Raw genomic sequence first — 27,164 nt, 5'->3', positions numbered from 1 at the left:
CAAACGAAAAACTTGCATCGTAAAATAAGCTGCATCTATGATCATACCTTATTACAAAAGTGGCCTATTTTTAGAAGAAAACAGCATATATTAATATGAATCCAATGTTCTCGGGATTGCTGCCAGAGAGAGTGTTGCTGTGCTGAGCTTTCGTTACCATACAGCGGCATACCATACCAGGATGTTGCCGCTGTATGGTAACGAAAACTCAGCACAGCAACACTCACTCTGGCAGCAATCCCGAGAACATTGGATTAATAGTAGACGCCAGCAAAGCTTCAAGATCATATATATTAATATGGTTTTCACGTTGATATGGTTTTCCTTGACGATAGAAGAATGTTCTCTGAATCTCATGGTTGTGATAAATCTCTCCCCGAAAACCCTTTAGATGCTTCTTTGATTCTGAATAGTATACATCCGTCCACTATGAACTATACACCACATTGCTGGAGACTGGCAGTAGAATTGACGATAAACACATCATGTCCACTTCGACATTTATAGCATATGAAAATAAAGCTCCTCAGTGGGCTTTCAAAATGTAAGACCACAGGTTACCTTTCGCAAATTAGACAACTAGCAAAAACGAAGGGAATTTAGCGATGCTCCCTTTTCGGTTCTTCTGTTGTTTAAGAGAGCACTGGGGTAGGTTCACAAATGATACTTCTGCTTAGTTATTTTGTAGTATTAGCCTAGATATATTAACTAGTTACGTTCTCTTGTTTTTCAGTGAAACAGCTAAATAAAATTAGTGTTAGTTTTACAACTGTAAAAGAAAAACTTGTTCCTGGCAACATTTCGCTACACTGTGTGTTAGGAACGAAACATTTGTGTTAAGTTACTGTTTTTCGTCATGAAAATATAGCTTCAGTTCTTGGGCTGCGGAATGTCGATTCCCGTTTCTTGACGATATGACGGATTCAGCACAATAAAAAAACACACGTGGACACATTCAAAATCAGATACTATCTTGGAGAATTTGCAGAATGAAAAAGTCATTATTTTTTCTCTAGTATGTTTTCCATTATAATGTGTTTGTTATTTAAAAAAATGTTTATTTTTATTTTCTCATGTCCACATAACATAAAATGAAAAAAGATTATTTCCATTTTGTGATGCTTTCTAAAATACTACACAAAAATAACAAATTGTGATGTAAATTTAAATTTGTTTCGCAAAATGCTGCGCAAAAAGCAAAATTTAAAAAAAGAGGCTGATATGCTTATATATACGTAAGTTAAACAATCATAAAATATTTTCCTACTAAACCCGGTAACTAGTACAGTAATTAGATAAATATGTAACAACAAAGTAAACAAAAATGATAATATGTAGTTTATTTCTGTCATATAACCGTAACATACAAATATCAAGCATTTTCTTTCTATATAATATTGCGATTGTTTACGTAACAGGGCAGTTATGTAAATTCAACAGATAATGCATAACCTATTTTAAGTTTTAATACCTTGTAGCAGATTAAACGGAACTGAGAGGATAATAAACAATTTACGAATTAATTAGAAAAAAAATTAGAAATTAGCTGAAACAAGTAAAATATAGAATTCATGATGCTTCTGTTATGTAACAGTAAGATATAATATATATACATACTTGCTATATACAGGGTGTTAATGAACTAATAGCGATAAACTGTAAGATGTGATACCTTACATCAAAGTAAGAGAAAAAGTTCATGCTGACCTGTGGGGGGGAAGTGTATTTCACAAGTAGGGCTGTCCAAAGTCGCGAAAAAGCCAAATTTCAAGAGGCTCTAGTTCGAATTCAAGAAACTGTGGATTGTGGTCCTTATCAGCATAAACGAAGTCACGCATGCGCAATCCAAAGATGCATATTTCATTAATGTTTAATGGGTGTACAGAATATTCCCTGCATGATGAAATTCCCAGACATGCCATCAACCGAATTTTGAGATATACTCTGATTTTATGATTGGTCCAAAGTAGGCAAACAATAAACCTTGACAACGATGAACACGGAATTCTTTGGCAGGATGTCGAAAGTGTTATAGATCGTCAGCAGCACGGTCTCTTGTCCTCGGGAAAACGCATGCTGCGATGTTTTCTTTTACGCTTATTAGTGAAGAAAACGTGAAATATACCGTGATAAAATACATCACAGCACACATTATTCCGAACACACACACACACAAAAAAAAAAAACATGGAGCTGCCGGTTTCTAACACTCCCGACTTGCCTCCAAAGCATTGGATGTCCTTTGTTGTTAAGGCTTACCTCCTGCCTACTTTGGACCCTCCTTGAAATCAGGGTATATCTGAAAACTCTATTGAGAGCGTGTTTAAGAATTACACCCTGTGGGGAATACTCTGTATACTATTGAAAATGGATGAAATATACACTTTTGGATTGTGTATGCGTGGCTTCCTTTATGCTGATAAGGACTACCATCCACAGCTTCTGGAATTCGAACTAGGGCATCTGGAAATTTGGCTTTTGGGCAGCTCTAGCTCTGAGCTTATGCACTTTTCGCCATAGTTCGAAATGAACTTTTTCTCTTATTTTGATGTGAGGAATCACCTTTAGCAGTTTGTCGGTATAGTTCATTAATACCCTGTATATCTATTATATATAGCAAATAATTCAAATGATAATATGCAACTTGTTTAGTTATGTTCTAATACGATATAATATTTAGCAGTAAATAAGGTATGAATGAAGATATTATCAAAACATATCTTTAAAATTTTAAGGCCATGTAAAACAGATCCCTAGTATACGTTTTTTTTTTTTTAGTTTAACTCGGACTTGGAAATGGATTCCAGAACGAAGGGGTTGGTTCATAATAGGGACTATCTAACCGAGAAATAACTACAGGAGAGGACTGACAAAATAGTTGACATTATATGAAATGGAAATCAACATCGAAAAATCGAAATTCATGAGAATATCCCGTGGAAACGCGCCGTTATTGATCAGATTAGAACAAAGAGATCTTGAAGAGGTCGATCACTTCAAGTATCTGGAAAGCACTTTCACGAAAGACGCTTACAGTACCAAAGAGATCAGATAAAGAATTGTCATAGCCAAAGAAGCATTCTACAAAAAAATCATTCTTTATTAGTAGGCTTAATTAATATTGGACTAAGTAAGGAGTTGGTCAAGTGCTATATATGGAGCATTGGACTGTATGATTCAGAGACTTGGACATTACGGAAGCTAGAGAACAAATATTTAGAGAGCTTCGAAATGTGGTGTTGGAGGAAGATGGAGAAAATGAAATGGACAGAGAGAATAACAAATGCGGATATTTTGAAATGGATAGGAGAGAAGAGGGCGCTTCTAGCTAGTATCCTTCGTAGGGAGACCATTGGATTGGACAAATCTTGCGAAGAAATTGTCTTTTTCATGCCGCTACAGAAGGAAAGATGGAAGGAAAGCGAGGAATAGGAAGAAGAAGAAGAACACAACTGATCGATGATTTGAAAAATGGAAGAAAATATTGGGAATTAAGAGGAATATGAGGATGGAGAAACGTGAAAGAAACATTTCCAAACCTAAACCTAAAATTGAAAAGAAATTCATTAGTCCCAGGACCTTTCAAAAGACTGAATACTTAATATAATAGGAAGTACCTATATAATGAAAGCCTTTTGTTTCGAAATTCAGAAACATGTGGAACTGTAATTAAACGAACGACGCCATCTTGCGTATTCTACATTTCCATCCATGCTTTAGATCCTATTTTATAATATATCACTTATATTATCTTGTCACTTTCACTAGCTTCGTCGTAGGACATAAGGAAGATAATGAGAACTAGATAAATAATACATCACGACTTTGTTCTTTGTTTGCTAGTGTTGCTGGTTCTCCTTTAAAGAGTCTGGCAAGAGGAAACAAAATCGAAGTGGTTGTGTGGAATAAAGAATGAGGTACGAAATGGAAAAATCAATGACAGATAAAACATGGCTGTGAAGATAGATAGTTTATCAATTGGTGTTCCAATGTCGAATTACCCTAATATCCTGCTTACATCGCAAAAGACCATAGACCAGAAAGAGTAAGGGAATTGAAAAGACAGATTTCTTTTGATGGTTGACGTCGTTAATTTATCAAAGAGAATGAAAGGAGGAGGAGGAGAGAGAGAAAGAAAAAAGACAGAGAGAGGAAGAGTATGAAACTTGTACCTTCTCTTTACTTGCTCTTCCTGCCAAAATTTCTTGCCAACATCACTACCACCAACAACTCTTGAAACCTAGCTGCCATTTTCATCCAATCGGTCCCTTCTTTCCCTTATATAGTCTATATTTTCTCTGAAAATTTCCTTCACGTCCCTCTTTACTCTTTGTGTCTGTTCAATTTTTTTAATCCCTTTCTTTTTCCTCCTCTTTCTCGTATTCTTTTTTTATAATCTTTGATTTTTCGTGGATAATTACCCAGAAAAAAAGAACTCAGAGTAATGATCCATTTTTCCCCTTTTTCTTTGTAAGGAATATTTAAGTCAATAAACGAATTTGTTCGATAATTAAAATCTGATCTCCTTTTTGTCTCTTTTCTACTCCTTTGTTACAAAACATTTTTCAACAGCTGCATTATCCCTTTTTAAAGAAATTTTCCTTCCTTATGTTTCCCTCAAAACACAAAAGTTCCTCTATTATATTTTTCTTTCTAAATATTACGAATCTTTTGCTTTCTAGAAGAAAAGTTTCACTATTTTTATTAAATTATCTCTCCTGTTTATTTCATATTGTTTGAAATAATTTTATATTTCCTTTCCACTGATCCAATTCTCTCTCATTTCTATTGCCTGCCTGCATTCTTATACTGAACGATAACGTAATAATTTATTCATCTCAGTCCTAGCTTTACATGTACATTTTTATTATTATTAGTTACAAAACGGCGTATTCGTGAATGACTGTTACACACATGGTAAATATCATTTTAACCTTAATGTTCTTCATGCAGCTGATAAAAAACTCTACTCTTTGGTTAGTTCTGGGTGGCTCCGTGGTACAGCGTTCACCTCTGGTGCATGGGTTCGATCCCAGCTCTCGCCAAGTAAGCTTTGTGGTGGACAAATACAATAGACGTGGGTTTTCTCGGGATTCTTCCGTTTCTTCCCACTTTCTTCATTCCACCATGTCATTCATTTCTCATTATCACTGTCATCATTAGCCCAGCCAGCATAGCTGTAGGACGTAAAACTTCATTTTCTATTCTTTGGTTCTAAAAAGCAATTTTAGTCATTGACTAAAAGTTCAAAGTTTTATTTATAATGGACATTTAAATTGCATTATTTTTATTCAAAATGTATTAGAACTTATATTATTTTAACATTGATTTATTGATTGTACAGCAATGGGCTGTGCATTAAAGAAATAATTTAATTTTATTCAGTGCATCCAACTGAAGAAAACAAACGTGAAATGTATACTCTACAATTTTATAATTAATATTATAGATCGTGAGAACAAGCAAAATACGTTTATTTTTAAGAGTTCTTTCTGACAAAATCCTGACACACACACACACACACACACACACACATATATATATATATATATATATATATATATATATATATATATATATATATATATATATATATATATATATATATATATATATATATATATATATATATATATTACATTTAAATTATTTATAATTTAGAAAATTCCAGATTTATCCTAATTTTATCAGGCATTATGACATACTTCAGGTAACATTTTAGTAGGAGCAATTATCAAGGCATGTTATATAGTGCACTAAAACGTGTCTTATTTAACTACTCTTTTTACTTTAGAATCCTCCAACATTAGTCTGTACCCAATTTCATAGAGCAGTTTGATAAAATAGGGGCGCAATCAAAGATTTTCTTTTAGAAAAGTAAAAACTGTTTCCGGTACTATTAACAATATATATTAACATTTTTATATATTCGTTCATGTGACTCGAGTCATTGAATCGTTCTCTTAAATGTATGTCCGAGTTACAATATAATATTCTAAAATCACGCGTACGAAATCAATAGATACGACTCAGTTTGGATATTTAGTAGTTATGTTTGTAAAATGGATAAAAAATAATTACTACTTATATGTTCTAATAATTAGCCAGGTAAACACAAATAAATTTCAAAAAGGGTATATCTATTACTAGTAGTTAGGTAAATTCTAGTTACTTGATAATACGCAACTTATGTCTATTAATTTGCAATGAAATAAAAACTTGACAAATATTAACAAATAGGTAAGTACAAGTTGATTTATAATATATAACTGGGTTATGTTAGCTAGCATAAGTATGTTAGTTAGTACATCTAACAAATCTTAAAAGTTATATAAACGCAAGTTATTTGATAATATGAATCTTAATTCTATTAGTTAACAGTTATATAGAACATCTAACAAATAACTACATGTGATCAGTTATGGATAATTTCGTTAGGTCTCAAAGTATCTCTGTCAGCTTATCTGATAATAAATACCCTGTGAATATGCCATGGTATTTGATGATAGCTAAGTCCTTAGAATGCTATATTCGGTTAGCATTGATGTTTTGTAACAGAAACAAAAATCTTAGCAGTTATGACTAATAAACACATCATATTAACTAAAATTCAATCTATATTTCATTAATAATTAGATTTAATTATTATTTCATTTTTTTTCGTATTGACATTAAGGAGCTACAATCAAACCGTCAGGTGTTATATCAGATACAAGATAATTAATATACATTCCATTAATCAAGAGCTAAGTGAATACATTGACTTGTGTTCTCTAGCAGTCAGACATGCAATTACAAGAAGTATTTAACAATTTAGTGAACATAACTATGTGTTACGTATAAGTCACATATAATAAGAAAAAGTCTTCGCTAAAGATATTTACTTGTACTACAGCTTAACCACAAACAACGAGTTTACTATGGTGGAGATACAAGGTATCTAAGATTTAGATACAACGATAATAGACAAATAATTTGTATTATAAAATATTAAACATTAATATGGTATAGCTAACTTGTTTCTGTTGTTTGTATGTCAGGAAACCAGTTCTCTAACGAAGGGAGCAGGTATGACGTTATTACCTGCCAGCAAACGAAAACTTTCTATGCCGTTCATTAGTAATGAAACCTACAGCGCTATATGCAGTGTACTCAGTACAGAAATGAGGTTTTTAGTATGGACTATTTTAATCATCACAATGGGCCTTGAAGTTCTTTTAAAACCAGCCTATTAAACTAATGATTTGAAAGCGAGTTGTGCATTTGTGTATTCAGCTATATATGTTGTGTGCGTCTAATTCCCATACACTTCTACGAATTCCTATTCAAAATGTACTTGCGATGATTAAGCCACCTTTCATTAGCTTGATCCGATTACGTCTCTTGCGTATATGTATATATAATTCGACAAATAATGCATTTCACATAATATACACGTTTCACTTGCTAGCATCATTTATTAACTTTGTTTTACACAAACACATACACTTATATGAGTTATATCCTCTCTATAGATTATCTGTGCCGGTATTTTTTTAAAAAATTAAAATCCTTACATTGAATGCACAACTATTTAAGTGAAAAAATATTTTAATCTCGTCCGTTAATCCCACTAAACGATCCATATTCACGAATATACATACATACCGGTACAAATAGAATTAAAGAATGGTATGTTATAATTTAAACGTTTATTTAAATTCGCTATCCATATATGAAATAGGTTAGTTATTAGTATATTTTTTTTAAATAAACACATACACTCGTATACAGGATAAGAAGTTTATATAAAATAGATATTCGTCATAAGCCCTTGGGACAAACATCATGCTTAGACCAAAGCAAACTTAACAAATAAATAAATAAATGTTATTTCAAGATATAGATAGATAGATAGATAGATAGATAGATAGATAGATAGATAGATAGATAGATAGATAGATAGATAGATAGATAGATAGATAGATAGATAGATAGATAGATAGATAGATAGATAGATAGATAGATAGATAGATAGATAGATATAGATCTTGAAATATTATAGTGACCGCGACAACACATGAAGCCTTGGCTCTATTCAAATCATAGAACTGCTTTCCCTCCATGTGATAGATCGGAAGAATTCGGGACGATTCGTGAGGCTGCCTTTCGAACGCACGCTTGAGAAAATGTAAAATAGTAGAAGTACATCAACAACGTTGCCAAATTTAGAGGACGGCCAACGAATGAAGAAAGCAGCACTTAAAACTATAACACAAACAGTAACGATTATTCAAATTAAACCGTAGCAATAATGATAGAAAAATATAAAACAGAGACAATAACAATAACAACAATACGAAACTGGGCAGCAATCCGGCAACACTGTAGCCTCAGGAGATATATTCCGTATAGTGCGAAAGACGACACTGGAAAAATATTATGGGTATGTGTTGACAACCTAAACACACTCTCGCGTTCTGTTGGGTGATGAAATTGATTAAATCTAGGTCAAGCTTCACGACTCCTTGCGATTACTATAATGAATCCTTGAACTCTCATTTCCAGATTTCCTGAGTAAGTATTGACATCTATCATTGCATGCAAATTCGGATTCAAAATTTGACAAGTGATTGCAAATATTATCATATTATTACGTGAATAGAACTGACGTAATGAAATCGAATTATATTATCCAGCACAAATTACATACAACATAATTCCAAAGGATTAAACACTGTTTCTAAATTAATTATATTTATTCCAGTACATTCAAATATACCTGATGAATTCTTCTTTTCATTTAACATAGAGTTGTAACATCTAAGCCAAAAAATAATGATTATATTTCTTTTTTATTTCATTAGTTACAAAGGACAGCAAAATAAATTCGTTTGACTACGTAGTTTTTTATGGAAAGAGATATACGTATGTTTTATTGAAACTGTTTTGATAGTAATAAAGTACTTGTTGATTTCAAAACTTAATACCGCATCAGAGTTCTGAAGCTTCACTTGTCGCATTAAAACAAATTGCAATATTCGTCACTGGGTTGTAAATTGTCATCTGATTGGCGGGCCATTTTGTTTTTTGAGCAGAGTTAAACCACAATCATATTAAATCCTTTTGAATCACTGCGATTTGAAATTTTAACCAAGAGAAGAGAAGAGGTATAAACACAGGGAGAGGGGGATTTTTTTATTTTATTTGTCCCGTTTTGAATTCAAGAGGAAACCAGTAACGGCATTTCTCGTTTATGGCTGTCATGATAAATTATTTTGTAAATCTTCATTTGAAGCATACACGCACATACACATGTATAGTTGAAGTTATTACGAAATAAATGTTTTTAAATAAAATTATAGGTAGAATAAGTTACTGAATAATATTAAAAAGTGAATAAATAGAGAAAGAATATAAATTCATATCATTCTCTCTTTTTCTTTTAGCAAAGACTACTACAGAAATGTTAGTGTTCCAAATATTTAATGAAACATATCCTTAAAACTATGCTGTTTCAATGGGAATCTCAAAACAAACTATGGTCGTTGAATCTGCTGACAGTGGTGTATTCTGGGAGGTTTAGGGGTCGAGCAGCCCTAAGTTATAATATTGCAGAGTTTGTATTGACAAAACTATGTTCTAGTCTAGAGAAATGGTTCTCAACCTTCTCAAGTTCAGCGTCACGTTGGATAAATGCGATAGTCCTTAGTGTCTCCCATCATTTTAACCCATCCACCACACATGCACAAGGCTAAACGTAAATCTTGGACATTATGTCCTGATTATACTATTCTCCACTGAAATAGAAATCATGATTGAATGATTTTTGAGTAACTTGGTATTTTAGCAGGTAGTGAGAAACTCCATTGAGTAGCATTGGGTAGAAAGAAATACTTTACTCAATTTCCTGGCGTATTACCAATCTATAATTTCTGTGCTAATCGATTCCAAATTACTCGTTGAGCCCGCAGTATCATATTCGATGTTATATATATATATATATATATATATATATATATATATATATATATATATATATATATATATATATATATATATATATATATATATATATATATATATATAATTGAAAGTGGCTACCTTTGTGACTAATAATTCTTAAACAATCCGACCGGCCTCTATCAAATTTTCAACATAGATGAGGTTCAGACCTCGGATGGTTTTTATCATTCTACTTTGACGGTGCAACTTAGGAGAGAAGGAGGAGGAGATATTTGAAAACGATCAAAAATCACCGATATTAGTGTCGAATTCATAGTTTTCGGAGATGAAATGAGGCGTTGTGCATTTAATGATTTTTATTTCAACCCAGGGAAGCGGGTAATAAACATTAGAACATTAGAATATATATATACAGGTGGATAGATAATATGCTTTTTCTGAAAAATAATTAAAAAAAACACTGTTCGGAGTTCCTTAATGAAGTCTCAAGGAACTAAGGCGGATTGAAACTTTGTAGTTGGATGCACTATCACAAATTGTTTCAATGTTTTACCATTTTGAATCCTCCTGTTTATTTGTATATTATCATTTCTAAGTAGCGGAATGAACATGTTCCTTTGATACCAGCGTGTTCAATTCCCGATGGGGACACACAATATTCTTTATTTACCCTGCATCGTAAGAAAAATGCAAGAGCTAATTAAATGAAGAGCGAACGTACTTAAAAAATAGTGGTGCTGGAAATCGATGTGTTGATTAATTAAAACCCAGTTGAACGTTCACCATCTGGAAGCCGTTACAAAGGTTACTATCATATTATTATGATTATTACTAACAGTATTAGTATTATTATCAAACCCAGCTTGCACTACAAAGGAAACATCATTTGGATTGTATTTTTTATCACATACAGTAAATTCAAGATTATCCGTAGAATTGGGTGGAGCGGTAACCGCCCATAAAGGAATTTCTAGGATAATCCGTAAAATAGCCGAAAAAGTACACAAATCACCAAAAAAAATGTTTTTAAACAACTTTTAATTACAGTAGGGAGCTTACACATACAATTTCGACTTAGTAATCATCGGTTACCTTTACTTACAAGTTTGTTCGTTTACTATTTGACACAAAAATTGGTCCACAGTTTTTTTTAGTGTTAAAATACTTTTTCTGTATTTGTTATTGAAGCTTTTAACAATATTTTATCAAAAAATACAAGAAGAAAGAAAAAGTAGGAAAAGAAAGAGGAAAAGGGGGAAAAGAAAGTCTACAGGTAGCGAATAATCGATACTTTACTATACTTCAATTATTCATAATCTCACGTCCAGAAATGTTTATCGGGGATCCAATACTACCAGCCAGTACGTCTAGTAGTATTGAATGGGTATTATTCTGTACCTGATAATAATTGTAAAAGGCTTCAACCTATATTTTCAGAAAACATGATAGAACTATATTGTTTTTATAAGAGAAAGAGAACAAATGAAGTGTCAAATCAAATGTGCATGTTACATCAATCATTTCTCTGTTAAGCATGTATAATTTTACTAAGAAAGTATGCAAAAGTATGTTGAGTTAGTATTTCTTGGAGGGGTTCGAACCCGGTAGATCCTCCGTAGGTGCGCCCCTGATTATTCATAATGCTAATGATCAACGTTGTATCTTCCTACGAACTTCGATTTTTCAAAACTATTGAACATGTTAATGACCAACATTCTACTTTTCACCTATTTTGATTTTGCACAGTTATTAAAGATGTTAATGAAGCTTAAAATATACAAAACGATAATCATGCCTGTTGTTCTGTATGGTTGCGAAACATGGTCACTTACTCTGAGGGAAGAACATAGACTGAAAGTATTTGAGAACAAGATCCTAAGAAGAATACTTGGACCCAAGAGGAACGGGAATGGGGAATGGCGGAAGCTTCATAACGAGGAACTACATAGTTTATACGGTTTACCCAACATTGTTAGGGTCGCCAAGTCTAGGAGGCTTAGGTGGGCGGGTCATGTAGCTAGAATGGAAGAAAGTAGAAACGCTTTCAAAGTCTTGACTGGAAGACCAATCGGAAAACGACCATTAGGAAGACCTAGGCGCAGATGGGAGGACAATGTTAAGATGGATCTCGCAGAAATTGGAATACAAAGTGGAGACTAGATGCAGTTAGCTAAGAATAGAAGTCAGTGGAGAGCTTTTGTGAACGCGGCATTGAACCTTCGGGTTCCATAGGCCATAGAGTTAGTTAGTTAGTTAGTTATTAAAGATGTTAATGATCAGCGTTGTATTTTTTCATCAATGTTTCTTCCAGACATGTTTTTTTGCGGGCAGCTGCTCCATCGGAGCTCTGAGAATGCCCCTCCAGAGGAGAGCAAAATAATACGTCTACAATAAAAAAAATAATAAATAGAATAGTACCATATAAGAACAATATGTGCTCCCCGTAACATTTTTGTCTGAAAGAAACCCTGCTTTTCATATAGTTCAATTGTTCATAGTTATTTAAAAAAAAAAGTTATTAATGACCAACGTTGTACGTTTCTGAAGTAAATTAAAAATGTTTTTTTCTCTCCTATCTTTGCAGGTTGCGCGTTTGTTAAATTTAGTTCTCATCAAGAAGCTCAGGCCGCAATAAACAGTTTACACGGAAGTCAAACTATGCCGGTAAGTACAAAAACACACTATGTATCTTCTGTTTTTTATAGTAGCATCTTGTAATATTACATCCTTGAGAATTACACGCTTTACACATAGAAACGTTACTGATTGGTTACCGGTAGGTATAGTGTGTTTGTTTTTATGCTTTAACAGGTCAGATTAAGCGATAATAGTGGAGGTTACTGATAAATGCGGACGATTGTCCAAGAAAGAGGTAGGCAACAAATACGATGATTGTTCGTGTGCGCAATCTTATGGAAATGGTCTCGTCAAAGTCTACCTATTGTGCTCGAAATTGTGTGAGAATATTGAAGTCGTTAACTAAAGATGGTAAATGAAGTTCTTTTTACACACAATTCTCATTCATAATATAATGTTTAAGTCATTCATATTAAAACAAGTTGGATTTGTTAGATATCGTGAAACTGCGATAGACTTCAAATTATGTTGATTTAATATTGAAATTTTAAGTTCTCCATTTATCAGTGCTAGTTTAAAAAAGACAGATAAGATCAGAGGTAAAATGTTGAAAGTTCTAAATTTATTACTACTGGTTTGAAAGGACAGATAAAATCAGAGGTGAAATATTGAATCCATATCAAAAAATTGTTTCCTAATATATAGTATCTTACCGTTCTTGCTGTATGTTATCAATACAGAAATCGGAAATAATGGTATATTTCTATTATTTCCGGTTGCAATAGCAGAATCAGAACCGAAATGAAACCTATTTGTGATATGTAGAATCCATCACTGTCACTTCCGGTTACAAAAAAGCAATAGAAGTTGAATTCGACCCTTCTGGTTTCAGTAGAGTGATAATGGTGGCTGTAATATATATTCTTGGGACACTGAATTTACTTCAGATAACCGTTTCTCGCTACATACTATTTCTATTACTCTACGGCAATCAACAATGAAATCGAAAATAGTAGATGTCAGCCATTTCTGGTTACAAAAGAAGGAATAGAGCCGACATTAAATGTAACCTTGGAACACTAAATTCATGTAAAGATTCAACCACTTCTGGTTTCAGTTGAGTGATAACAAAGGATATGAAGTCTAACTTGGGACACTTAATCTACTTCAAATAACAGTTTTTGCTCTATGGGAATTGTAATGAATGAAACCGGAAATTGTAGATTTTAACCACTTCCGGTTTCAGTAGAGAGATAATAGTGGGGATCGAGACTATTCTTGAGACACTGAATCTACTTCAAAGAATCATTTTTATGTACTTCTGTTTGTAGTATATTGCGATCAATAATGAAACCGGAAATTGTAAATATGTACCACTTCCGGTTACGATAGGAATAAGAACAGAGATAAAATTAGTTCTTAGGAAACAAATTCCATATCAGGAAACCGTTTTTTTTTTATCCTTCTATTCATTTTTGCTGTGGTACCCATCGACAGACAAAGGGGCATACTGGCATACCCGTCCTATGAGACTTCTCATACTCACATAATTAAAAAAAACTTAAAGTCGAAATTAAATATTCTTTTAACATTTAGGACTAGTTTAAAGTTCCCAACTACTTTGTAATGTATGACTTAAAAAATTACATCTCATGCAGCCGGGTGTGTTCATTTACACAGTCATCTTGTAATGAAAAGTCATTCGTCCACACTTAATTTAATTGCCGGCAAAGTTTGTGTTGATTTACATACACAATTATACTCAAAATCATAATAAACCGTCTGAAGCAATTTTGAAAATTTGCAGATGCTCGAGAATGTGGTTTTTTTTACCCTTTATAGTAAGAGAGTAGAGATCGCGTAAAATTATTTCCTGTACGAACACTTTGGAGTTTTAAAAGCGAGAATATTCTTATGGCACTTCAATCTAGGTATTCATGTCTGACCTTCTTACGCTTTCTAATTTCTGGTGAGCGAAATTGTAGAATCGCCCCAAGAGGCAGAAACTCAACTTCTCATTTCGTACAAGCTATTATATTCTCTTTTTATACTCAGCTTTTCATTTTCCGTTCTCTTTCCTCTGGTCCCTTTTCACCTTTTCTTACTGAAATCCCATTAAGTGTTTTTGAAGAAGTTTTTTAACTCTTGTCGTGTACGGCTCTTTCCTCTTTGCCCCAGTGAACTGTAATTTTCAACACTCCAAGGCATTCAAAGGCTAAACTATAGAAAAGGAACGCCTCATAAGTTCAAAGTGCATAACATAGAGACATCTACAGTATAAGGAGAAAGTTTTTCGACAAACGAGACACTTGTCCTAGTACCATTTAGAGTAATTGCAAGCTCTTTTTATGAAATATTCGACATGTTATACTAATACTAATACATTCGACAGCAAAAAGCTACGGATGAATCACATAAGAAATAATGAGTGGGTGACATAAGGTTTAGAGCAGCAGTTCTTGAACTTCAAGTACCCTTTTGATATGATGTGCATTTTGCCGGACCCTAACTATTTCTTTAATAGAAGGTAAAAAGAATATATGATTGTATTAGATTTACAGTATTTAGTTTTCACTGCACAAATTGTTACAATCACAAGGTTAGTATTTACATTACATGAGTTGCCCACCAAAAGTCCCATTAATAACAACTAAAGTTATAATTGAGGAGTTTGATGGAATAAGGGCGCAAGTGAGTTTACGCTTTTTTTGCATCAAAGGCATTTGTGGCTTTTGCCATGCTTGTTTAACCTCCTGGTAACATTTCAATTAAATATCGGAATAAAATGCTGCATATTACATTGTTTTAAGTAAGGAAAAAAAAACACTACTTAAATTTTCAACATCGTTTTTCTCCAACAGCATGTTTCAGACTTACGCCCTTATTGTATCAAACTCCTCATATATATATATATGATTATTATATTTGTATTTTACATAGTAAAATTAAATAAAGGTTAATTTGACCTGCGGATCTCAACTATACGTTCAAGGGCTACCAAGGGGCTACAGGCCAGAGTTTAAAATTTTCTGGTTTGGAGTTTGAAAATTAGGTTGTAGAGTAGATATTCTCTGTGTTTTAACCACTGTGCACAATATTGGCCTATAAATTGATTTTAAAATTACGGAAATATTCTATTAGAGCTAACTACAAAATTTAAAATAGCTTATATTTAGTTACGGCATTGAAATTCAAGAAAGTAGGTTTCCTTTCGTATTCTTCTATTTTAAAATTAACTGAAACCTAGCACACTAGATTTAATATAATATAATAGCGAATAGGGTCGTCCCATCGAATTGTGAGGCCAATAATGTAGATCAGAATTTCGTATACTCTGCAATACACGCATACATAGTGTAGATTCATTATTTCTAAATACTTCAAGTCCCAAAAATGAGTTGGAATTTTCCTCCTATTGCGCAGGGACTCTCCGCGCGGGGTCTGGGCTAACTTGCCCCACTCACAGATATTTCCCTTGAGATATAGCTGCCAATAACCTATACCTTATTAAAGCGTTCGTATCATGTTCTACCTACTACTGAATGCTGCATACTTGGTCAAAAGAAATTATAACAGTTTATACCTAGTATATAAATTGAAGTTTAAAAAATAGAGTTTATATTTGATTCTGCTCTTTAGCAACTTTTTACGATCAAACTTACAATGGCCACTACTTTAATAATACTTAATTGAAATTGATATTTCGAAATCTTTAATTTCAATTCTTATATCAAGTGCTTTTCCACTTGGAATATGAGTTGCTGGAACCGAACACATTACGTGAATTTACTGATAGTTGGATGAACATGCTGAACGCAACGTTCATATACGTCGAAGACATCCCCTGATCAAGCACCCACATTGGGTGGACACCAGAAAATTACACCTTTACAGCCAATGATGTGTAGGCACCACAAGATACAATATAATCTCTACGTGGGAGTAGAAGATCTGGATCCAACATCCCTAGAGATAGAAGACATCTATATTTTTTGTTTCTTTTATTTTTTAATGTGCAATTTCATTCACTCCGAGGATGGACGGACTGTAGGAACTAACGCCTTTTCTAGGGCCATGAGCATTCATTTATTAGTAATTTCATTGGGAGATGGGTATCAGAATTTATTTATTTATTATCTGATTAGGAGTACCGTGCCGTGGAGGGGCGAGTGAGGCGACGGCCCCGGGCGCCGAAGTAAGGGGCACAAAATTCCGGAGGCAAAATATATATAAGATGGAAGGAAAAAGTAATAAAATGTGCTTAAAATCAAGGAAAACCAGGGTTTATTTTTGAAAATTTTCTTATGCTTTGCGCCAACCATAGTGGCACTTCGCGGCTGGTCTGTCGACCTCACTCATATGTACAAAGACGCCGTCATATACCCTCGCTCCGGGTGCAGATTTTCCACGGCACGGCACTACTGATTAGTGATGAGCTAAAGTGCGATAAACAAAACATAAGTAGATGTGCTAATTTAAACAAGGGTGTTATCTTCTGCTCTGGGGCTACTCAAAGCATGTGTAGACACTTGGAACACTGTTGGTGAAAACGAAGGAGTCCTGTAATGAGGTCGTGTGCTATAGATGTGATCATGAGTGTTATGGAAATCTATGGCCTGTTCACATTCATATTGCAAGAAGATGGTCGATTGGCGAATAAGCGTAATGTGGTAAGGCTGGAGTCTGCTCGAGGAGTTCATATAATGTTAGAATTGAAGAGTGTCTCTGATGCGGTGGTGAATATAACGAGAGTGAAGGCGGTAGAGATATGGGAGAAGTGTCGCTCTGTCTTTCCGATTGAATATTGTAAAAATAATAAACGTATGTCTGTTATAACAATTTGCGGAAGTAGTTTCGTTAACAAAATTAGCATTTTCAAAACAAAGCCTTCTGAACATACATTCACTAAATTAAATCTAATGAGGTAATTTGATGTTGGAAAAGTCACAATTTCTCATTAGACTTTCCTTGTTACTTAAAACATTGTTGTAATACTAATAATCTGACATCTGGCAGAACAATGTAGAAAACTTGAGTTTTTTGGAATGTTTACTTTCATTTATATAACTCATTTTCGGAACTTGGATTCTCAGAGTTAGAAAATGTGAGATAAGCTCGTTTGATCGAGGCTTTTTTTCTTCTTTCATTTTCAAAGTGGAACAGTTGTTGCTGCGTTGTATTTGCCTTCCTTTTTACGGTTATACTTGTCCCAAACCTTCCAACTCTTTTCGTTTTACTATCAGAGTAGTTTTCGTTACTTTTTCTAGCAGCGTAATAGCCACATTTCCGTTTACCTTCCTGGAACACACACAAGACAGAACACGACAAGCTTTCTTCTATTTTTTTCTTTATTCATTTTTTTTTATTTTTCTTGTTTTTGCGCCAGATGTGTTTTAAGTCTTTCGCGAAGAAGACAAGAACCAATATGGCGGAGACACACAGAATATAGCCAACTCCAAACGGCATGTTCAGAAACTAGATGATGATGAAGAATCAAGAATTCTTCTCTAAGGAAGGAAGAAAAAAATGGATTGAAACATTTACATTTCTAATCAAACTGTTTTGCTTCCGGAAAGAATGAGGAAAAGAAAACAAGATCTTCCAAGAAGAAATGGTAGTAAGAAATTATGATCAACTTTTCTTCTTCTTCTTCTTCATCATCATGGTTTAATATTGTTACCGCCAGGTGAAGCTAGTAGCAAATGCAAAATGGTTGTCGGGAGGAGAGGAATAGATTTTAATTTTCTGTTCCTTGCTAATTGGTTGTATTGAATGTACGATTATGCAATGTAATGCTTTGTTAGTCATTAGCTTCTACGATATGCTTCTTGTTTCTCATTTGCTGTGTCCTAAATTGAAAAGTAGACATATTAGGGAAGGGAAGTTAGTGAGGTGGGGTAGAAAATGGCAGTAAATTATCTGGCTTTTGTTCCCCATTCCGTAGCGGTACACAGTAGGTTTCATTAACTGTCTATCAACTATGTTTCATTACTTGATATTTCTTTGATAACTAAAATGAACGGAGTAAGGGTAACGTTGCAAAGAAAATTGTAATGTAACTTTCCATAATGTCATTAGATCTACTATTAACATCAAAATAACTTTCAATAAGCTCTATCGAAAGCAATGAAAAGGATCGTGCGATGTTTTAAATTTCGTCCGTTAGATCTCAAACGCTGACGTATGGTTGCTGCCATCTAGCGGTTTTAATATTAATCTACGTAGAGCATAAACGATAAGATACGTCGAGAAGTGTTGCTTTTGAAGTCGATTTAGTGTTCTAAGAACAGGTAACATCTCTCTTTACCCTCTATTCAGAAAGAAAATAGCAAAAAATCACAATAGCAAGAAGTGGCTTCCTTCGTCCCAAGAATCTCCACTCTAATCTCTCTACTAAAACAGGAAGTGGTAGAAATCTATTAGAGGTTTTCTATTTCAACTATGCCCCTGCTGGCTCTGCTGTCGATAGTGTTTTCCCATATATCTCCCTCGAAAGAGGAGGGACATGTTCCTGTGGTCAAGACTCTTCAATAGTTGGATGCAAACAGGGTTGCCACATTGAATTATTTCACGGGCTTTGCTGTGCACTGTATTATTGGGCATTCTAAGTAACCTATCGATCTTCACTCGCCAAAAACCAAACGACCGAATGGCAAATTGACAACACAGCCGAGGTCATTCACTTGTTTTCCTAAAGCAAAGGGAAGGTTTCTTCGGCGGAGATGGGACCGAACTATGTTTCACATATTTTCCGAGGGTACACTTGAAATAGAAATGCTCTACTACTTTCGGTTTCAATAACCAAACTCCTTTACAAGGTATACACTGTGCCGCTTCATAGTTCTTTATTATTTTGAAAGTTCATCTTCCAGTTAAGTTTATGATCAAATATATTATACTCGTAAATATGTATTCTAAAATATTATTAGGGGGCACGGTGGCTCAGTGATAGCGCGTTTACCTCTGATGTGTGGGGTCCTTGGTTCGATCTTCGGCCAGGTAAGTTTGTGGTGTACAACATCGTGTCCGTGGGTTTTCTCGGGGTATGTCATTTCCCTCTACTTTTTCATTCCACCAATTATTCCATCATCATTCGCTTGCCTTAGTCATCCGTTTCCCTTAGCCTAAAGGGCATAATCGTAGAACGTTAAATAAAGATTTCATTTCAAATATTTTTTATGTCTATTTTGTGCACACTCTTTCGTTTCTAATTGATCGGTTTTATCGAATCATCTAAATTGGGAGAAGTTTTCCTAATTAAAAAAAAATATATTCCTTTTTTGGTCAATGTACAAAACATATTACCTACTATGAAATTCCATACAATACAGACAACTGAGGCAACGAAACCAATACTTTATAATTATTTTTTTAAAAAAAAAATATTTTTATACCTTAAATTGTAAAAACATTGTAAAAGAATCTTCCTATAATTTGCAACAACACCAAACATACATAATCATATATATATATATATATATATATATATATATATATATATATATATATATATATATATATATATATATATATATATATATATATATATATATATATATATATATATATGTGTGTGTGTGTGTGTGTGTGTGTGTGTGTATGTGTATGTGTAAAGATAGAGAGAGGGAAAGATAGGTTTGAAATATAATACCTTTGTGCTAGGGAATTCGACCTTCGTATACCGTAGCATTTTCATACGAAATGCCGCGAAATTAGATTAGCCAGCAAACTCATATTAATTACCCTAATTAAGGGAATCTAATTGTTTTTACAGGAAATCCCTCGTAACAGGTCATTAATTTTTGCTTCGTCTGCGAAGAGAGATAGAAGGGAGAAAAAAAGAGGAAGAATGAATGGTAACCGAAGAAGGGTTTAAAAAAAAAAGGAAGTTAGAGGAAAGGATTAAAAGAAAAAATTGAAGGGTGGTGGTTTAGGGAACAAGGAGAGATGGAAGTAAAACGGGAATTCCTAAAAGACGAAGTTTTTTTTTTAAATTCGCTTTCGTTCCACATATTTTTTTTATCCTTGCAGTAAACATCAGCTTACTTTCTCCTGTAAGTTTATTTTTTTTTTCTTAAAATAAAAATTATTCGTGTGTATATTTCTTTCTCTCTTACTCCTTTAATTTGAATCCATTTTAAATTTTGTGGGCTTGAATGCAAGGTAATGAACTAGTAAATGGGAATTGGTTAAAACGGAGTTTCCAGAAACAAAATTTGTTTTAGGTCTGCTCCATTGTGTATATATACAAAATGTTGGTAAGAGTAGAACTCGATTAAGTTAAGTTAAGTTTCCGACAGCAACAATCCACCAAATAGCACACAGATTATAAGTAGGATCGGGATTCCTGTAAAGAAGAATATGTATATTGCATAGGAAGTGTGAATAAATATGAATTACACTTATCATATGATTTCTTGAGACTCCAGTGTACCCTTTTAGTTTTTGAAAAGGACAAGGCTAAGACATGTCGCAGTAATTTGATACAAACTGATTTTAGCCTGACATGAAGATGAAAATATTTATTAGCGTTAGACAAAGCTTTCCCGCTCCTTCTTATTATATTTTGTGTCCGGCAACAGTCAGACCTTAGACTAAATTAAGAGCAACCGTCAGACTAAAAAAATGAAATTAAATTTCTAATATCTTTCAGATTTACGTCCCACAGTTATGCCGGCTAGGCTAAAGGAGACGGTGATTATGAGAAATGAATGCAATAGTAGAACGAAAAAAGTGGGAGGAAACGGGAGAACCCCGAGAAAACCCACGAATATGATGTTTGTCCACCACTAGGTTTACTTGCGGGAGCTGGTATCGAACAAGGGACCCCACGCACCAGAGGTGAACGCTCTACCACTGAGCCACCCTACCTCATGAAATTTCTGGTTTAATGTACTATGGTTATGCCCTTGAGGTTAAGAGAGGTGGATGAGTAATGAAAATGAATGATAATGGAAGAATTGGTTGAATGAGGGTGTGAGAGGAAACGGGAAAACTCCGAGAAACCCCACATATTGTCCACCACAATTCACTTGGCCTGAATCAAACCAGAGACCCCTACCACCAAAGATGAGCGTTCTATTACTGAGCTACCGTGTCCCCATGGAGATTAGAATTTATGTCTCTTTGCACTGGGTTATATGACAGACGACCTCATTCAGCACATTTGGAGATTTTAATAGACCACTACAAAAATTATATACATTAAACTGCGTAGCTGCAGTTTCTCGATGTTTCACATGCGTTGGATCTGATGTATTTTATATATATATAAATGAAGCAAAACGTTGCCTGTTTCACATGCATTTGGGTCTGAGGTATTTTTTTATAAATGAAGCAAAACGTTGCCTATTTCACATGTAATTGAATTTAGGGTAATGTTGCATAAATTAAGCAACAAGCAAAACGTTGCCTGTTTTACGTGCATTTGAGTCTGGTGTAATTTTGTATAACTGAAGCAAAACGTTGCCTGTTTCACATGTAATTGGGTCTTGGGTAACGTGATTCATGGATGTTGGGTTTGGGATGATTGTGTCTTAACGACGAGAAACGTTTTGTGTTTCACATGCGTTGGCCCTAGGATAACGTGTATTAACGGAGATAACTGTTATGTATTTCACATGCTTTGAGTGTGGACTAATTGTGTATTCATGAAGCGAAACATTGTGTGTTTCACTTGGATTAGGTTTTTGGCTGATTGTGTTTCAATGAAGACAAACATTGCATATTTCACACACTACGTTGAGCCCTGGAGTGGTTGTGTATGAATGGGAATAAACGTTACATGTTCCACGTGCGTTAAGTCTGGAATAATTTTTTACTAACAAAAAAGAAAAATCTTACGTGTTCCAGTACGTTCAGCCAGAAATAATGATTGTGAAATGATAAAAAAAAAGTCTTTGGCTGAGTTAGTGTCCTCTGTAGATATGTGTTGGATATAGGAGTTTATGACTCATGTATGCAAATTTTACCTGTCGCAAAAAAAAAAAAACGTTTGAAAGACTATGTACGAACTAGGGTAACACGTTATTCCACAACTTGTGTCTCGTATTTCTTCTAATTGGAATTCATATCAAGCCCACCTTTCTCGCAGGTCTACTGACTATCACAATCTCTTGATATCGTGGTGAACGATTTGAGATGGGAGATCACTAGGACTTTAACGAATTACGGTGATTTATAATTCCACGTTAAACTGTAGGTCCACGCCTCATATAGCATCGGTACTGAAAAGGAACCCTACGCTTTAACAATCAACAATTGACAATAATAATAATTAGTTGGTTTAAACAAAACAAAAGCGCCCTATGATGTTATAGAACACAAAGATTTTCTGATATTCTGGACGATTTTGTGTTACGTAATACGTTGTTAGCATATTGGAGTTAGCTTCCATTTAAATTCAAATCTGCTATGAAATTGTTTCACTATGTTAGGTGAATAGCAACATAATGTGCTCTGTTAGGGAATCTAACTCAGGATGACACGGACTAACCATATTGCTACTACAAAGGGTTGTTTTTATCTTTGTCTATTAAGAAGTTTACTTTTCCATAACTCCTTTATATAATGCTTACCTTCTCTGTGGGTGTGTTCTGGAGAGAAAATATACTTTAAAAAATACTTGATGGATCATTATCCATTTTGGCCACGATGTACAGAATAAAATGATAGAATGGAGTTCATTGATGGAGAAAAATCCATCCAGTTCATCCGAAGATATATATTCTGATGTATTCCGATGAGAGAGTTATAAAAGAATTAATTGTCCCTTTGTGATATGCAATCCAGCTGTACCGGAAAGTAAGATAGGTTGCATACCATTCACTTTCAATATTCTTCCATATATTTATCTCCACTCACTGTCAGTATCTCTCTCTACTAAAACCATTAAGTACCATAAATCTATTACCACTTCCGGTATCAATATTAAATTACAAAATATCACGCCATAGAAACCAACATTCTTTCACATGATGTACACGTGACCACCACTTCTTGCTTCTTTTTTTTTAATACATCATTCATTATCTTTACAGTTGTTTCATTTCCTACGTTGACATACGAGCATATTGAATAAGTTTTTTTTTTTTAATCATTAACACTTTACGGATATTGAGCGTGTTTGATTGAAACCAACCAGAAAATAGAAACAACTTTTAAACATCAAGTGATGCAGAAAAAAACAAAATTTTTACCAAGTTTATTCTTTATCGTGGTAGTTACAAAAGACAGTTAAAAGGGAGGGATAAAAGTTAAAAATGTAAAAAAAAACTAAAAATTTTTGAAGAGAAAAAGAAAGACTAGAAACAACGAACATCCGTCTTCTTTCTTGGCTGTTTAAATAAAATGAAAAGAAGAGAAATAGAGTTAGATGAAAAAAAAGAGAGAGAGAAAGAGATGAGGACTAACATCTCGTGGGGATTTCAACTGGTGGTGGAAAGACTCTTGGCTGAATAATTTCACGGTTAGTCGAAGATTTCCGCTAGACCGTAGAATCACGAAATGGTGGCTACGCACACGGCAAAACCGGAACGAAAAAAAAAAGAGATAGATAAAGATATAAAGTTTAAAAAAAAAGAAAAAAGAGAGAGAGAGACGCTGGTTGCAAGTTTGATTCTCACTGTAGGTAGTTACTTCTGTTCGTATAGATGGATGGATGGAGAGGGGGGAATGTTATTCTATGTAAATGCTTCTCTACTACTTTGGCGAGTAGGAGGAATTCGCACTAGGGTTGACTTATACAAAATCAGAAAGAGACGAGAAGGGAATCTTATGCTTTACGAGATGTATACAGACAGAGCTATTACAATGCAGATATTGAAGTAAGAATTTCTCCAACTTTCACCTTGCAGAAAAGTACCTTTCTTTCTTTCTTCTAGCTTTTCTAATGTATAAATGGTGCCTATTTTAGAAAATAACACTGTTTACGCTTTGATCTACTCTTTGACCTAATAATACTGCACTGTTGCTAAGATTATTATTATAATTATTAAGTGTTCTGCCTTTCGGCAGGTCCTGCAACTAATGAGATTTTTTTTTATTTTTTTCAATTTTAGATTTAGGCTTGAAAATGTTTCTTCCGCATTTTTCGATCTTCAACTTCCTCTTTTAACTCCCAGTATTTTCTTCTGTTTCTCAAATCATCGATCACTTGTGTTCTTCTCCTTCCTATTCCTCGCTTTCCTTCCATCCTTCCTTCTACGAAGAAGACAATTTCTTCACAAGATGTGTCCAATCCAATTGGTCCTCCTACGAAGGATGCTGGCTAGAAGTTTTCTCTTCTCTCCTATCCGCTTTAAAATATCTTCGTTTATTGCTCTCTCTGTCCATTTTATCTTCTCCATCTTCCTCCAACACGACATATCCAAGCTCTCTAAATGTGTTTTCTCTAACTTCCGTAATGTCCAAGTCTCTGAACTATACAGTCCAATGCTCCATACCCAATTATTGAATTCAAGGCCAAATCCGTGACGAATATTTGCTCTCAGATCCTCTTTCCCCGCATTCTTAAATAACCAGCAGATAACACTTATTAGGAACATGCTGTGGAACTTATAAGACTAATTTTTATACTTCCGTCGGTCTGTCCGTTACTCCACTCAATATTGAATCAATTCGTTAATATTTTAAGGGTAATAGTGACTTTAACGTATTGTATCGTTTAGAAGCCATTAACATCCCTAGCTGTACATCAGTGAAGCATTGTTGGTTGCGTATGGTAAAATGATATGTATCCTTACTATTAACATACTAATCTCGATTCTTTTCTGTGTATGGTCTTATTTACATGTAGATCCATAATTAGAACAACCTAACTGAAAATTTAAATTAATACACGTTACAACTAAAAGTATTAGAAACATGTATTTATGACGCATTTTTTTCTTGATTGTTGACACTATAAGTCATTTAGATACATTTGACATCCTGTACTAATGTTTGACTAAACTGTACAAGGAATTCCGTAATGAAACGTTATTTTTTTACTAAATTTATCTTTTGATACTTATAAAAATATTTGGATTTAATTGAAGCGATGAGGATCTTAGTGTACCACCTGGTTTCTTTTAAAAGTGACTAGGTTGAGGAATCAGATAGCTCACTAGGTATTAAGTTACTAGTAGTGAAGGTGTTAATATGGAATTTCAGGGGGGGAAATGGACTTATATTAGTAATGCATTAGCTTCTTTTGCCAAAATGAACACCTAATGCGGATATGATTGTTGTTTCACGCAAATGTGTGATTGGGATTCTTCGTTAAACTGGTAAACGTTCATACGGTAGCGTTTACTAAAGCCAATTTTGTTCTGATGTACTCGTTCCTTATAGTATGTTTCTGATAGAAGAACAGATACATTGACGAGTTAAAACATTACGACCACCTATAATATGTGATATGTCCACTTTCGACTCATAGGACAACAATAGTATGTTTTGGCATGAAAGTAATGAGAGCTTGGAAGGTGGTGGAGGTATGATGAACCACATTTACACTATTATAAGTAAATTAATTCCTGTAAATTCTGCCGAGGTTAAAACGATGAGCTTAGATCTAACATTCAATGATACTCCAAAACTGTTTAAATGAGTAACACTGGGTATTTATAAATTTCAACAAGCAAACTTTACCACCGTGCTCCCTGAACTACTGAAGCACAACGTTGGCCTTGTGACAACGAGCATTGTCCTGTTGAAAAATGCTATTCCCAGCTGGAAATATGGCGTACATGATTAAGAGTCTTCATCCCGACGAAATTAAAATACCGCTAATTTTACAGTAATTATGTGATATCTTCAAATAGATAAAAGATAATCGAAATGTGGAACAAGAGCGCCCTAGACAATATTATTTTACATGAGAAACCGTTATCACGACTCACTTATCTGCTTTCGATTTCGAGCCATTTTGAAAATTGGCATTTATTTTCGCGTTTCTAAACAGCTGAAAACGGAAAGCCACTAGATGACTTGTGATAACGGTACCTTACGCAAAAAAATATTGTCTAGGGCGCTCTTGTTCCATATTTCAATTATCTTTTTATTTGAAGATATCCCAGAATTACTGTAAAATTAGCGGTATTTTAATTTCGCCGGGATAAAGACTCTTAAGAATGACTTACCAATAGCTAGGAGCCACTATGATGTCCTACTTACGCACTACTGTGTCCATGAGTGATCATGTGAAGGTTCCTTAAATCATAATGTAGCCACAACCGGCTTCTTGCAGATCTACTGTGCATGTCTCGAGCAGCTGTTGCCCTGATAAACGACGTATTTTCGCCTGGTTATCGATGTTAGGAGGGTATCGTGCCTCATCGGACCATGGAACATTGTGTCGTTGCTCGACAGTCCAATGAAGATTGTCACGTGCCCATTTCAATCGTAATCGAGGATGTCGTACGGTTAATATTGGTGCACATGTGGGACGTTGACTGTGAATGACCATATCTCACAATTTGTAGCGAATTGTGTGCTCACACTCGTATTTTGTCCGCTGTTAAAGCCTGTTTAAAGTCTGGTATTACTTTGTGTCTTATCCTATTGTAACAACCTCGACAGTTTGCAATCTCTGACATTTTTAATGAAGTGTGACCGCCCCATGGATTGGGGTTTGGTACTGGTTTTGTCTACTTTTCTCA

The 27,164-nt window shown here is 34.2% G+C and overlaps 1 protein-coding gene across 12 annotated transcripts in view; it reads left to right on the top strand.

Moving 5' to 3' along the window:
* The window catches only part of bru3 (CUGBP Elav-like family member bruno 3), a 969,861-nt gene that overhangs the window by 806,897 nt on the left and 135,800 nt on the right, over positions 1-27,164 (top strand). For all 12 annotated transcript variants that reach the window (XR_014130428.1, XM_081749210.1, XM_081749206.1 and 9 more), the window contains one exon: positions 12,530-12,609. Coding sequence is in view for 11 of the 12 variants with exons in the window: in XM_081749210.1 (XP_081605336.1) it covers positions 12,530-12,609 (80 nt within the window). In the remaining variant the exon portion in view is untranslated. The remainder of the gene's footprint in view (positions 1-12,529; positions 12,610-27,164) is intronic.

This window comes from Thermobia domestica, chromosome 2 (genome assembly GCF_964235325.1).
Source record: "Thermobia domestica chromosome 2, izTheDome1.hap1.1, whole genome shotgun sequence".
In the NCBI taxonomy this organism is placed as follows: domain Eukaryota; kingdom Metazoa; phylum Arthropoda; class Insecta; order Zygentoma; family Lepismatidae; genus Thermobia; species Thermobia domestica.
Note: the sequence above shows the minus strand (reverse complement) of the source record. Positions and strands in the feature narration are given on the sequence as shown.